At 36.9% G+C, this 14,662-nt stretch overlaps 2 protein-coding genes across 2 annotated transcripts; both read right to left on the bottom strand.

Annotated features, from left to right (window-relative positions):
* Positions 1-3,664: 3,664 nt before the first annotated feature.
* LOC100888592 lies at positions 3,665-10,355 on the bottom strand. Its single transcript, XM_030976067.1, has 3 exons — positions 10,189-10,355; positions 8,242-8,359; positions 3,665-4,553 (listed from the first exon to the last, which is right to left on the bottom strand). Exons 1-3 carry the CDS (start codon positions 10,329-10,331, stop codon positions 4,350-4,352), a joined length of 465 nt encoding a protein of 154 aa, XP_030831927.1. The 5' UTR covers positions 10,332-10,355; the 3' UTR covers positions 3,665-4,349.
* Positions 10,356-11,441: 1,086 nt separating this feature from the next.
* LOC115920232 (uncharacterized secreted protein ARB_07466-like) lies at positions 11,442-13,841 on the bottom strand. The gene is made up of 3 exons (XM_030975568.1): positions 13,605-13,841; positions 12,858-13,007; positions 11,442-11,656 (listed from the first exon to the last, which is right to left on the bottom strand). The coding sequence occupies exons 1-3, from the start codon at positions 13,651-13,653 to the stop codon at positions 11,442-11,444; spliced, it is 414 nt and encodes a 137-aa protein (XP_030831428.1). The 5' UTR covers positions 13,654-13,841.
* Between the last annotated feature and the right edge of the window lie 821 nt (positions 13,842-14,662).

The following is a 14,662-nucleotide window of genomic DNA, read 5'->3' as shown; positions in this document are numbered from 1 at the left end:
ATGTATTATTGAATTTCTTTAAAAAATGTAATTTCTGTTATTTACTCGGTAGCAAAACTTCGGGGGAATTGGGCAACTCCCACCCCCCCCCCCCACATCGAAGTGAATAACTTGAAAACACTAAAATGAACTTCACAAATAACATAGAAATTGAAAGTTTATGAAATTTTCTATAAAGAGCAATTTGGAGAGAAGCTCGCATTATTTGTCACAGTGTTACAAATTCCTCGGGGGTGATTGTCATCGGGGATAGTTGTCCTCGGAAGAGGGGGGTAGTTGTACTTGGGGGGAATTGTCCTCGGGGGGTAATTGTCCTCGGGGGTAGTTGTCCTCGGGGGGTAATTGTCCTCGGGGGTAGTTGTCCTCGGGGGGTAGTTGTCCTCGGGGGGTAATTGTCCTCGGGGGTAGTTGTCCTCGGGGGTAATTGTCCTCGGGGGTAGTTGTCCTCGGGGGGTAATTGTCCTCGGGGGGTAGTTGTCCTCGGGGGTAATTTTCCGGGGGGTAATTGTCCTTGGGGGGTAATTGTCCTCGGAGGGTAATTCTCCGGGGGGTAATTTTCTGGGGGGTAATTGTCCTTGGGGGGTAATTGTCCTCGGGGGGTAATTCTCCGGGGGGTAATTTTCTGGGGGGTAATTGTCCGTGGGGGGTAGTTTTCCGGGTGGTAATTTTCCGGGTGGTGATTGCCCAGGGGGTAATTGTCCTGATACGCAAAGCTTCCGGGAGGGGGGGGGGGGGGGGACTGAATTCAGTCAAGTAATAAGAGTCGAGCCTATGGTACAATAAATCGTCTTCTTTCTATAATATTTAATGAAAACTCAAAACTTCCCCGCTTCGCGTGGGCGGGAGGAAACTGAATTCAGACAAGGATTAAGAGTCGAGTACAACGAATCCTCTTCTTTCTCTAATAATAGGTATAGCACACCAAAAATAAGTACAACGCATGTTATCGGATGATTGCAAATGATCAAGCTTTATGAAAGCTTCAAAAAACAAAAAACAGGATTGAAATCGGTCAATGCGTTGTGATTTTATACAATTTTTTTGATATCGCAAAATTACCGAAAAACCTGCCAGAAATGGTCAAATTGGCAAAAATGGCAAAATTCGACAAATTTGACAACTTAATTCATCACTTTCTCGGACACAAGTAATAAATTAAATTATCAGACACTGAAATATCTTCTTTGTGGTAAAAAAAATACATATAGAAAATTCATATACCTATTACCGTTTTGATAACAGAAGCCAACAAAATAAGACATTTTTGCCATTTTTGCGAATCTGCAGATATGAAAAAGTTGTGAAAATAACTAAGTCCGCCTAATTAATATGCGCATATGTAATCAAATCAAAACCGAACATGATACATCAGTGAAACCTATGTATATCAGACAGGTATGGAAATATATTTCATTTGAAATATTACAAAATCATAAATATTCATCAAATATGCAAATTAGGTCAATTCAGCTAATTATATATTCGCGCACTCGTTATGCAAATTAGGAAAGTCAAACCGTTCATTTTGGGGGCATTCTTTAAATCATTTATTTATAGATCATATTTACACCAAATATTGACCTTAAATTCCAAATATTTTTGCAATGCCAATCAAATATGGCGATGGAAATTACTTGGATCACCGTCACAGCTATTTTCTCATATGTTTCACTATTTATTCAGAAACACCGATCAAATGATAAGAATTTGCAGACTTTCAGCTACATCACAGTATATTTGCATTTTTAAAAGATGTCAGATTTGACGATTTATGACGATTTTCCGAGAAACCATTCAACAGGCCATAACCATTCTACAGGGACTGAATTTCAGAGTAACAAAAACTTTGGTGACCCTAATACAATTGTGGCTACCTTGAGTGTAAACAACAATTTGATTCAATGAGTGAAACAGGATATGAGGATATTGCATTTTTGTAGGGGAGTTTTATACATTGAGGTGCATTTTCACCACGCAGAATAACAATGCAAGTCAATGGGCGATCAGCGGGCCATGTCACACATGGCTGAAAAGACAATATTCTGATTAAATGATTAAACATATTTCCCACATGCCTATAACAATGAAACTACACAGAATAGTAGTTAAAGGTATGCTTGAAATATATGTGAAATAATTTTTTTTTAAAAATATTGTTTAGTTTGTTAAAAATAAATATATTGCTATTTCTACCAACTGACTGCTGTTGTGTGTATGTGTGTGCATGGGGCAGACTGTGTGCACATGCATTGTGATCACCCTACTAATAATTTAATGAAACATCCAAGCTTCCACGCTTCGCGCGGGAGGGGAAAAACTGAATTCAAACAAGGATTAAGATACGAGAATGGAACAACAAATCGTCTTCTTTCTCTAATAATTTAATGAAGCGTCAAAGCTTACGCGCTACGCGCCGGCGGGGAAAAACTGAATTCAGTCAAGGATTAAGAGTCGAGAATGGAACAACAAATCGTCTTCTTTCTCTAATAATTAATGAAAGATCAAAGCTTCTGCCCTTCGCGCGTAATTGGGGAGGGGGATAGCGAGCTGCCCGAGTATGATTTTTTGATATCTTTTCTCGTTTATTTTGGTGATAAATGCTCACATTTTTTCTCCCTCGCTTCGCTCACTAGCCGAATTGTGAAACCAGAAAATTTTGTCGGGCAAGAGGCTATAGTCCCCCCCCCCCTATTGGAAAATCCTGGATCCGCGCCTGCAGGGGGTAGGTGTCCTAGAACCGCCCAAAAAGGTACCATTGCACCTTTTCACAGACCCAGAACGGAATTTACTTGTACCCACTGGCGTGTCAGTGGTGGTAGAGACGAGGAGGCTTGGGGATTGTTTCACGCCCAAAATGGGAGAGAGAAAAAGAGAAGAAAGAGAATAAAAAGTAAAAGCGAAAAAAAGAAAAGAGAATAAAGAGAATGAAAGGGAAAAAAGATGAAAGTGAAAAAAGAAGAAATGTGTTTCATTTTCACATCTTTTTAACCCTTGCCACTTATTTTCTTACATTTGTTCCTGTGTACATGTAAAATCGTCAAGCCACCCCCCCCCCCCATTTTGTAAGACCTATAGCCTTTCAAAACCGAAACAGAGGTCACTTTTCGTACTGTATATTGAGTGTAGTAGGCCTAATCTCGATACATGGGCTCTATATCGTAAGAATAGACGTTTGTAATAGCAGAAGAATAGGACATTTATATCGGTAAATAACTGAAGTTTCATAGCATTTCTCCTCCATAGAACTTCGTTTCATAAGCCAACCAACCCCCTTTACCATAGCTTTAGGTCCTATGCAATATCATGGAATTTCTTTCAGCCGCAAAATTGTTTCCGCCGAGAGTAGCTACCCTCCCGGGATTCTGAAAGCTGACAAATGAAAACGTGGATATGAAATTACAGTTATAGACATAGCACAATACACATCTTTCCTTTGTCCTTTCCACTCCTCTCCCTCTCCTAGCCCACTCTCTTCACATCGAATTCTTGTAAAATTGCCAAATTAATTCTTTATTACTGTTTGCCATGTATCATTAATTAAACTCTTCTTTAACTCTTCAAAGGCGAGCTTATATATCTTTTCTCTCCAAAATGTATTTAATTCAAATCAACTTAATATGAGACTGGACCTAGACAGAAAATACACACTAAAGCATAAGATTTATGTTCATTCTTTAATTAGTGTTGATTAGTCTTACAATTACAGCTGGAAGAAAACTTCGTGGCAATTGATCATTCATTAAAGTCATCAAGGTTAACATTGAGTATGCTTATTGAAAGTTCCTAATGGTTTAAGATGGGCCTATAGTCCGGTTAAAGTGATAAGGTTAGGATTTCAGTATAATATGTACATAGAGAGAAAAAGTCACCATTATCATATAATTGTACAAGTGGTCATTGTAGTTGATAAGTTGATTTTGTATGGCACATATCACTATAATTATGATGGATCATCGTTGTGCTCTTCCTATCCGGATTGTTACCCCTAAATATTATCCGGATTGTTACCCCTACTTTTAGCTCCGGCAGCCGTTATCAGTGCACATGCAGTACTTTTAAAAGAGCAATCCAGGTACCTTTTTCACACCTGAATATAAAGAGATTAACTACAGATGATAATTATATCTTGTCCCTGTGCAACTAGCAGATATTCGAACCCATTATTGCAAACCCTTTCTGAAAACGCATAGAGACTAAGTATTATGCGCTATACAAGAACGGACTATTATTATTATCATATACAAAGAATATAATGGGCACTGAATTAAGATTAATCGTAATTTAAAAAAAGATAGCATTCGTGAAAAGAATGTGTTCCTTTGAACTTAGTTTTAGCCTATTTCTGAATATTATGGTGCAAAAGCACAGTGGGTATGAGTTGAGTGTCCAGCGTCCCCAGGGCCAAGGTTCTCTCGAGCTCCATGGGATGAACAAATACTCTTCCAAGAGTAGGCGTAGTAGCTAGGGTCACCGCTTTTAATCTGGAAGTCCACAGCGGTACCTTGGTAATGCTTAGAGGTTGACGAGTGACACGCTCCAGCGATTGCGTTGATCTTGGAAAGGGAAATAAGGAGAACAGTTATTTTCCCAAATGGAAAAAAAAATCAACTCTCTTACTATATCGAAGGGGAATTCACTTTAGGGGAGAAATTACCACTTCGTTTGGAGTGGAAAGACGCGATTAAACATAAAAAGAGAAATTACCACTACTTCAGAGTTGATTCATTCTAATTTGGAATGGATTCACCTCCAAATAAAGTGACTCTTTATTAGATCCGTAACAAAATAATACTGAAATATCTTCAAACACAACAAGAAAGACATAATTGCATGTTCAAGGTTCAAGGTTCATTTTATTTCTTTCTTTCACAACATTTTTACATATAATAATAGAACAAAAAAACAGCATAAGAAAAAACCATTTAAGTGCAATTTTAAGTCGATATATAATCCAAATGAAAGAAAGTGGAGACCTTAGAAAAGCTGGGCTTGTAAGAGCAAGGTCCCCATTTAACATAATCCATTAATGTTTCACTTTTAAAAATGTTTCAAAGTTATCAAAAACTACACATGATTAAATATGGGGGAAATATTTACAAAAGGGATAGCTTGAAATGTGAAAAGGAGAGGATGAAAATATATACAAAGGGATCAAGAGGAAAAAAGTAAACTGGAACGAGAAAAACAACAAAACAGAAAAAAAAAAAAAAAAAAAAAAAAAAAAAACAGAGAAAGAAGAAAGTTATATGTATATAGGGGAAAATGGTATTAGGTGTAAAGAAAAAGAAAAAAATAGAAGAGAGGAGGGGGGGGGGGGTGAGAAAATGTGAAATGCTGACATTTATATTGAATAATCAAACATAACAAAAACAAAAAGATAATGCACGTTATCAATAACAATTGATAAATTATTTCCTAATATCATTTCTGGTGATATAATTTTTAGGTTAATTGTCGACATAGTTACTCAATAAATGTAATTTCAATTTGCGTTTAAAACCAAAGACACTAACAGATCTAGTTACATTGATAGGGAGTGAGTTCCAAAACTTGGGACCAGTACAAGCCAGCGTCTTCAGAGCAAAAGCAGTTCTTACACGTGGAATATGAAGTGCAGTTGCCTGCCTTGTATTATAGCTATGAATTTGATTGTTCTTTCGAAATATTTGTATTAACACATTTGGGAGAGTACCATTTTCAAAACCATACATAATTGTGCCTAACTGTATAAAGTAAATGTCTTCAACCTTCAATAGCTTATTACTGTAGAACAAAACATTAGTATGAGCACGATAGCTCGCATTAAAAACAACTCTAACCACCCTCTTTTGGGCAACACAAATCTTATCTAATTGTGTTTTCAATGACTTCCCCCATGCCAGCACTCCATAATTGAGATAAGGCAAAATTAAAGTAGAATACAAAATAAGCAAAATTTCTTGTGGGACAAAAGAACTTAATTTATAAATTACACCAGTATTTCTAGACACGACTTTACAAATATTAGTACAATGAGATGCCCAAGACAGCTTCTCATCAATATGTAGCCCAAGAAACTTGGTGGAAGTTACTCTCACAACATTAACATCATCAAAAAATACATTTCCAGGTACATCCTTTAGGGAGTTACTAAAAAACATGTAGTTTGTCTTTTGAAGATTCAAGGACAACTTATTTGCATGAATCCACAAAATAACTTTTTTTAATTCAATATTAACTGTATCTAATAAAACTTCAGGGTTTTTATGAGAAAAAAATACACTTGAATCATCTGCAAAAAATATGAAAGATAGTACATCAGATGAAAGATAAAAATCATTAATATATAATATAAAAAGAAGGGGGCCAAGAAGGGACCCCTGAGGGACCCCACAAGATATAGTTTGATGACTTGAGTCAGTTCCATTTAATGATACATATTGTTTTCTGCCTGTTAAATAGCTCCTGAACCAGCTAAGAGCGATGCCCCTCACTCCATAATATGACAATTTACTTATTAAAATTTCATGATCAACCGTATCAAACGCCTTAGAGAAATCCAAAAATATACCAATTGTATGAAGGTGATCATCTAGTGCTTGAGCAATTTTATCAACAAAGTGTAAAATTGCATGTATAGTGGTGTGCTTTTCACGAAAGCCAAATTGGAATTTTGAAAATATTTCAGTCTTTTTTAAAAATATCACTGTTCTATCATATATAAGTTTTTCTAAAAGCTTTGAAAAGGATGTCAATAATGAAATGGGTCTATAATTACTTAATGTTTGAGGATCACCCTTTTTAAATATTGGCATGTATTGTAGTGTAGGCGATCAGCTTACCCATGGACACTTACACAGAACATGCACTTTGATTCATAACACTCTCAAACTAGCTGGTTAAATATTACCCTACTTGGGGAGGAGAAAGGGGAACATGCATGTTTTGTATGGTGAAATTTTACACGATATGGGTGGAATGTAATAATATAATATTGAGTAAAGTTTACCTTATAGCCCTATTGGGTAACCAGAGCCATACAAAATGCATGTTACTTTTTTAGTAGTCCTCTTCCTCAGGACTGCTCTCTATTCGATTCAAGGACACCAACCTCCTGGACACCCACCCTCTAGGACGACTACCCCCAGTCAACTGCCCCCAAGGACAACTACCCCCTAGGGCAACCACCCTCTAGGACAACTACCCCCGGACAACTACCCCCGGACAACTACCCCCTAGTTAGGACAAATACTCCCCAGACAACTACCCCCAGAAAACTTCCCCCCAGACAACTACCCCCTACGACAACAATCCTCTAGGACAACTACCCCCGAACAACTATCCTAGCGGGTTAGTTGTCCGGGGGTAGTCATCCTAGAGGGTGGTTGCCCTAGGGGATAGTTGTCCTATGGGTCCTATGGGGTAGTTGACTGGGGTGGTTTTCCGGGGTGGATGTCCAGGGGGTAGGTGTCCGGATACGCTCTATTCGTGTGTCTTAGTGACGTACATGCGCGCCCGCTCTCACACTAGCTTTAATAGGGACTTTTAGATTATTTTGCGTGGACTGATACGAGTGACGTCCATCCAAGGCAGTGCATTAAAAGGACTTCGATCGTAGCAATCCCCATTGTCTTCGTGCGAATCTAAATAAGACTCCTTTTTTCGTGTAGGTAATTTCGTGAGAAATGGTGGATGTGCGCGCACGCACTCAGAGGAAAATATTTTAAAGAAAAAGATCGGTAGTGGTAAAATTGCGGTTCAAGGGTTGAGGGTGCAAAATATCCATTCAATGTTGTTTAATAATTGCCTTCAGAGGTTTAGATGACAATACTTCAACCTAAATTCCCCAAAAAATGAAATATATGCCCAAATGTTCAATATTTAAGTGCTTTCACGATATCTATCCAGGCCGGATCGATATGATAATTTACCAAGTACATCAATTAGTTGTCGGTTTCTCGGCAAAATTTGTATGATCACGTATGTGTCAAAACATATTTTTTCACATTATTGGTTATAAGAGTTTCTATTTCAATTTTTGAGAGGGGGCGTTTCCAAAACTGGTCTATACCTTTAAACAACCAGAATGTGGTCTACCTTTTTACCCAACATGGGGTTAATTTCTACCAATATTTTTAGAGTCTGACGGTTTTACATTATTCTCCATGCTTTTAAATGATATTCATGATTAGCCTGAACACTTTATCATGACTAAAAGAACATGTATGTAGTCCGAAATTTGAATCAATGATGGGAAGATACCTGAAGTTTAGCACCACGATTGTATTCTCCATTTTCAGCAACATCCAGAATGTATGAGAGTACGCTTGCCTTCAAAGAGACAGTTCCGCCAGGGGCAAAACCAGATGAACAACGATACCTGCAAACATAATATCTCATCATTAGATCTGTTGTGTTTTTACGGCTTCTCCCTCTGTTCTTTTATAACATTTTTATTTTTAAAAAAGCGTTTCCACACCCCTCGCGCTCTCTCTCTCTCACTGATTTAATTTGAATGTAATATGTTTGCAAACATAATTCTCATTTCTCATTTCAGTATAGCATACCTGAAGAAGAGTATACATGTCCGCGTTCATACCATAAATTGCTTTTGTTACTTATACGGGGCTTTTAAGAATAAGCTCTCCTGCGTTTTCTTTTTTCTGCACCAGTCTATTGTATTGATAATTTGGTTTATTATTAGAAGAAAATGAAAAAGATTTCGATACTGTTTCAATGAATAAAAATGAGCATTATGCACTTCATTATTAAATTAGTGGAATTGTTGTTGTTCTTGTTACGACTAACTTAAAGGAGACCTAACCCTAAAGAATAGGTGTATACGTATTCTGAAAAACAAGATGAATTTCTGCCGTTGATGTACAATAAATCTTACGAACGTGTACAAGAGATATATAACGAAGATTTTGGCATGATGTACAGTAATGCCTTTTAGCATGACATGGGCGCAGGCATTTTCTCGAAAATATGACGGGAGGCGGAGTTGTCATGTATCGCGCACCAAGCTTTAGGTTGAAAGACTTTTTAATTTCAATAACAAAACCTTTACTTTTCAATGAGGGAAGTCATAGTCGAGAAAGCAAAATTACATTGTGAAAAATATATGATAGGGTAACAATTATTGTTTGTAACTCATTTCTTTAAAAATACTAAAATGTAGCGGTTGAAAAATCTATTTCATTTATGCGAAACTTTCACCCCAGAACAGCACCAACCTAATCATGCAATTTGCGTTCTGGAAATTGGAGTACATAGGATAATAGCAGGTGAATCATTAACGTTGCCAGGTCTGGCATAATTATGCTTTCTGGCATAATGTTCACCCTTTTAGCATCTGGCATTATGCCTGGCATAATTTGGCTGTTTTAAAAAAAATTCTGGCATAATTTGAGCTTTTTTAGAATTTGAATTTGATTTTTTTTTTTAATTTCTTCTTACCAGCCCCCCCCCCCCCCCCCTCCCCCGCTTATTCAGCGGCTGGCTGAGTGGGCGCAAAATATTTCTTGAAAAATTGGACCAAAAAAAAATTCAGTAATAGTCTGATTTTCATACCCTTGTACCGAATGGTCGTACGATTCAATCAGTTTAATTTTGGCCATTACAAGTAGCGGGTTATTGATGTAGACAGTTTAAATCAATATTTAAAATCAATGATGCCTACTAGAAAATATTGGCAATAGGAAATAATAAGAAGTCATCCTCTGGAAATGCACGTTGCACACGAAGTTTGACGTATGACTGCGTTATACCCCTTGGACACATAGGCCCGAATTCACAAAGAAGGTTTGTCGACAAACCTAGGTTTATAAACCTTGGTTTGAAACGCGTCGAAACGATTATGACGCACATAACCTCCTTTGTGACCATTGTGTTATTTCAATGCCTTAATGCCCCATCCAAGTCTGGGAAGACAAATAAAACATGCGCCACTGATTCAAAACAATTTTTGGACCGATTACTTTGCATTCAGGTATCACTGTGAAATGGCACGTCGTAGACCGCACTCCGTTGTTGACGCAATGCCACGTCAGTAAATCGACGCCTCGTGAGCCACGGGCACAAGAGGCGGGAGTGACCTTTGACCTGACAGTGTACTGGCGCATGCGCCATTTGCCTTCATAGGCGGACATTGAAAAGACACCCGTGTGAAAAGAGAAATAGAAATGGACAGACGGGATATGAACTTACGATGAACGTTTAGCTTGGCGACCCGCACAGGTATCCCTGATGTTAGATGCAGCATCAGCTCCATCATTCGCCCCTCTAGAGTTGAGATATCGGTTGTTATCCAGGAGATATATATTGTTGTTGCCTAGTATTTGGCAGGCCATCTGCTGGGCAGCTATAATAAAAATGACAATAATAATGACTTAAAGTTGAATTAAGTTATTGTCATTTAGTTTCATTTTGATTTTTGAATCGGTGATTTATTTCTTCTATTTCATTAAAAAAAATATCTTGATATTTATCCGGGACTTCCGGGTTGCACAGTTTCACCAATATAGTGGTGGTCATTCTTGTTCAGTAACAATATATACAGGAGAGATATATAAATATGTGTAGAAACGCTTCGGTATATATAAATCTGAATTGCTCCAAGAAATCACTGCTGTATATTAATCATTAGCTTTCCATTCAGGTGATCTTTAATTATGATTTTTAGATGTTTAACAAACAATGTCATATAGTTTCGGAATTTCATAAAAAATAGAAAGACAATTCACACCTGGGCCCGTCTTACATAGAGTTGCGATTGATCCAAATCAATTGTGCATAGCTGCGATCGATATCAAGCGCAAATTAGTTGCGTTTAATATCTTTATAAGACGGGGCTCTGCATGAGCTATCGAATTTGTATAAACTTGTTTACATTGAAAAGTATTACAAAATTGCATTGCTATTTAAAGATACACGTTGATTGTTTGTATCAAATATTGATGAATGACGAAATATAGGATTTCCCGGTGAAAGTCGCGAGTTTTTTTTACTTTTCAGTTAAGTTAGCGCAGATCGCCGGGCTTTGCCATGCCAATATTATTATTCAATTTTCCCGTTTTTGTATTTGATTTAGGATTTGGGGCGAAGGGTTTTATAGCACCTTGTTCATGATTTGAATAAAACATACATATATTCTAACGAAAACTTCATAGATTTGAAAACTAGAAAAAAAGAATATAAACCCGAGATATACCTGACAGCAATAACTCGTGAATTTGGCCGGGAGGTCGTATACATCATGCTAACTTCATTTAATATGTTTATGATTAATGAGTTTATCTTGTCGTCTTCAACGTTTAAATACAACTATTTCAGAAAGTCCTTCTATGATAACAATACATCTTCCAAAAAAAGAGGGGAGGAGGATCTGAGGGGTTATTTTACGTGCATCTCCTGTCTTTATTCGAAATTCTCTGAGGGTTTAAAATCCGCCCCACCCCATCTCATATGATAATATACTTGAGGGCGTTCTTACAGCCTCCGCCTCCGCCTCCGCATGTTCCTTCTGGCTTGCTGAAGCAGCATTTGATACTGTTTGCCTTGGTTGGACACAGATTAGAGATGTAGTTGCTGTGAGGACACTGACTAGATTCAATGCAGCTTCCCACCCTTCCATACGTCGAGTGGTCGTAGTTTGCACATTGTGCATCAGTGTCCGCTGTCGTCATATCGATAAATAAGAAATTAAGATTATGTATGATTATGCATAACGATGATGATTGTAGTTTTTAATTTACCCCAACAGGTCTGATTGAGACCTTAACATTTCTTTTATGAAAATGATTGCCATAGTTACAATATTGTCCCTGCCATCCGAATTTTCTGTGAAAAAAATCACATTCTTATTAGTTACGATATTTTGAAAAGATTATTGGAGAAAATATCACAAAGCTTACTTTATTTTTTATTTGAATTTCCACATCTCAACATGCAAACTTCGATATGAACGATTTTTATGAAATTCTTGTACTTAAAACACGTTGATGATCAAACTTAAATCTCCTCTAAATTAGTGTTGGAAGCCTCAAAGATCTGAAGGCAAAATTCACTTAAATGTTATTATCATGTGAAAGAAGATGTCCTTTAAGACACATTTCTGCAAGGATTTTCAAAAAATGTGTTTGGAGTCGAATCTTGATTAAAGAATACAAACCCAAATTATGTAATTCTTTATCAAGATTTGTCTTCAAACACATTTTTTGGGGGAAAATCTTTACAGAAGTGTGTTCTAAATTACATCCTCTTTCACGTTATGAAACAATTTAAGTGAAATTCTGCCATCAAATTTGGAGCAAATTTGGAGCTCCCAAAACTAGATGGGCTTTAACAAAATGGTCCTTTATTGAATCTCGCACTAAAGTATAGTTGCCCGCAGAGTATTAAAATATTACATGAATTATCAGTGTTTTAAAGAACTTATCCACGAGATTGAAGGTTAGTTATTGCATGGTTATTGCGTGGTGGTATGTACAAGACAGTTTGCGGTTTCAGCATATGGGTATTTAGTCCTGAAAAAAGACTGTTAGGTTTGATAGGGGGAAAAGAGAGAGAGAGAGAGAGATATTATTTCGGTTTCGTCCTATTGAAGCTCAATCTTTCTCTCTCCGCATATCACGGTTCACAGGTCCTTTTCAGGACTCCACTCATGAAAGAATAGATCTCTCTCTTCCTCTATCTGTAACAATACAATACCAAGTTGTCCTTCAGAGGACAAAACCAAAAGTATACCTCTCTCTCTCTCACTCTTTTTTTCTATCCTTTTTCAAGCCCAACAGTCCTTTTCAAGACTACCCGCGTGGTTTAATATTATTGCCACTTCTTCTATTCGGCTCTACCGAACTAATTTTGATCTTATTTACCTGTAAAGCAACATTTGATACCAGCCGGCTGTGTGGGACAGAGATAACTCTGGTATTTAGAACCAGGACAATCACCTGTAGAGATACATTCTCCTACACACCCGTACGTCTCATGGTCGTAGCTCGAACATTGCGAATCAGTATAGGCAACTAGATGCATGACAGAAAATTAAAACAATCATAAAAGCACTGCACGAATCTTATACAAAATGTAAGACATTATGTTTTGAATAAATGTAAATATAATGTACGGGTATAAGATAATGTAGATTTAAACAGAAATCACAACGCAGGGGTACACAATTTATAATTTAGATACAAAAATATTATATTTAGATAATAGAGGCAACTGGGTGACAGAAATAAAACCATGAAAGCACAATATGGATCTTATATAATAATGTATAACACGGATATTAATACATAATGTAGATTTTCAAAGAAATGTGATATACATATCATTATGATGTAGCTCAAACAAAAAAACGTTATGGATACATGGGGCCAATACAGGTATACAAAACAGTATTGTGTATAGATACCAACAAAGTAGATAACGCACGAATACAAAGATATATTATTTTGTATATAATTTCGGCCGATATATCATATTCATTCGTTGTCAACAATAATCTTCCATTTTATTAAACACAACAACTACAGGTTCATTCGATCAGTTTGAATTGTTATTAAGCAAGTAGCAATTAACACTGTGGTAATCTTATATGATGTCCTCTTTATACTCACAAGCCGGGGCTATGATGCCCAATAGAAGAATGATGATCTTCATTTTCATGCTGATACTTTCAAGAGACTTGACTTGTTTCTGACGTTAACTAATGACGTTATGAATCCTCAATAGCTTGCTATCCTATAATATATCCACAGCTCTTTCACGCATAAAACGATTTTCAATGGATTTTTTTTTCTCCATTAATTTTCTTGCGTTCCACTTTGTTAACTTAGCTCGCTCGACGTCACTACCAAACTAGCCAATCAGCTGGCAATAACGTCATATTGTATGCGGCGGCAAATATATTTTATGTAAATATCGAGAAAAGTACTATTTCTACTCGCAAACTAGTCTTCTTTTGAAATAAAATTGCAAAAATTGTGATCTAGAAATGCATGGAAGTCCTCATGATAGGATAAGTTGTGTCTTATTTTATTCACGAGGTGCAGCTTTAGATTCTAAAAATGAATACATTTAATTTGCAATCTTCTCCATTGGGCTCTGAGAGAATGAATATCATCTCTTTGTATTAAAAGTGTCATAGTGTCATTAACTGAAGACTATTTATTGGAATCACTTTACGGTTATGTTAGGGATGTCGGATTCTTCTTGTATACTGTTCTTTTATCCAGCCATGGTTGCATCGAAGCAAAACGGAGAAATATGCCCAAATTTAGACATTCATGAATTTTTAACTCCCTCAGTTTCCATTGTAATTTTACTTTATAAAATCTGTTCCGCTTACTTGCTTTTGAGGGCCTCAGTATCACCCACGCTCTCCAGATTTCCTTCGTGTAAAACTCGTGTGCGTGACCAACATAACAAATTATTTCAATCAACCTGTTTTTATTTTTTTCATTTCGAATTGTTGTAATTTTTTTAAAGTGAAGATTTGTATGCCTATTGCTACAACAAGCTAAACAGTATTATACACACTAAGAAATAGGGGTACATTTGGGGTGCAAGTCTGCAATACGTGGCTGCTATTGTAGAAGCGGTCTGCACCCCTAAGGGTGCTCTTTTGCACCTAAGGGTGCAAGTCTGCAAAATTGCACCCTATAGGTGGCTGCTA

The sequence above is a fragment of the Strongylocentrotus purpuratus genome, unplaced genomic scaffold, assembly GCF_000002235.5.
Source record: "Strongylocentrotus purpuratus isolate Spur 01 unplaced genomic scaffold, Spur_5.0 spur5_scaffold_8, whole genome shotgun sequence".
NCBI lineage: Eukaryota > Metazoa > Echinodermata > Echinoidea > Camarodonta > Strongylocentrotidae > Strongylocentrotus > Strongylocentrotus purpuratus.
The sequence above is the reverse complement of the archived record's forward strand: the minus strand, read 5'-3'. Positions and strand labels throughout refer to the sequence as shown.

Coding starts and splice junctions, on each gene's coding strand:
- LOC100888592 (XM_030976067.1), bottom strand. CDS start 10,331: ATGGCCTGCCAAATACTAGGCAACAACAATATATATCTCCTGGATAAC. Junction 8,360..10,188: donor CGCCAAGCTAAACGTTCATC/GTAAGTTCATAT, acceptor TTATGTTTGCAG/GTATCGTTGTTCATCTGGTT. Junction 4,554..8,241: donor ATCGTGGTGCTAAACTTCAG/GTATCTTCCCAT, acceptor TCCCTTTCCAAG/ATCAACGCAATCGCTGGAGC.
- LOC115920232 (XM_030975568.1), bottom strand. CDS start 13,653: ATGAAAATGAAGATCATCATTCTTCTATTGGGCATCATAGCCCCGGCT. Junction 13,008..13,604: donor GGGCATCATAGCCCCGGCTT/GTGAGTATAAAG, acceptor TCATGCATCTAG/TTGCCTATACTGATTCGCAA. Junction 11,657..12,857: donor TATCAAATGTTGCTTTACAG/GTAAATAAGATC, acceptor ATATGACGACAG/CGGACACTGATGCACAATGT.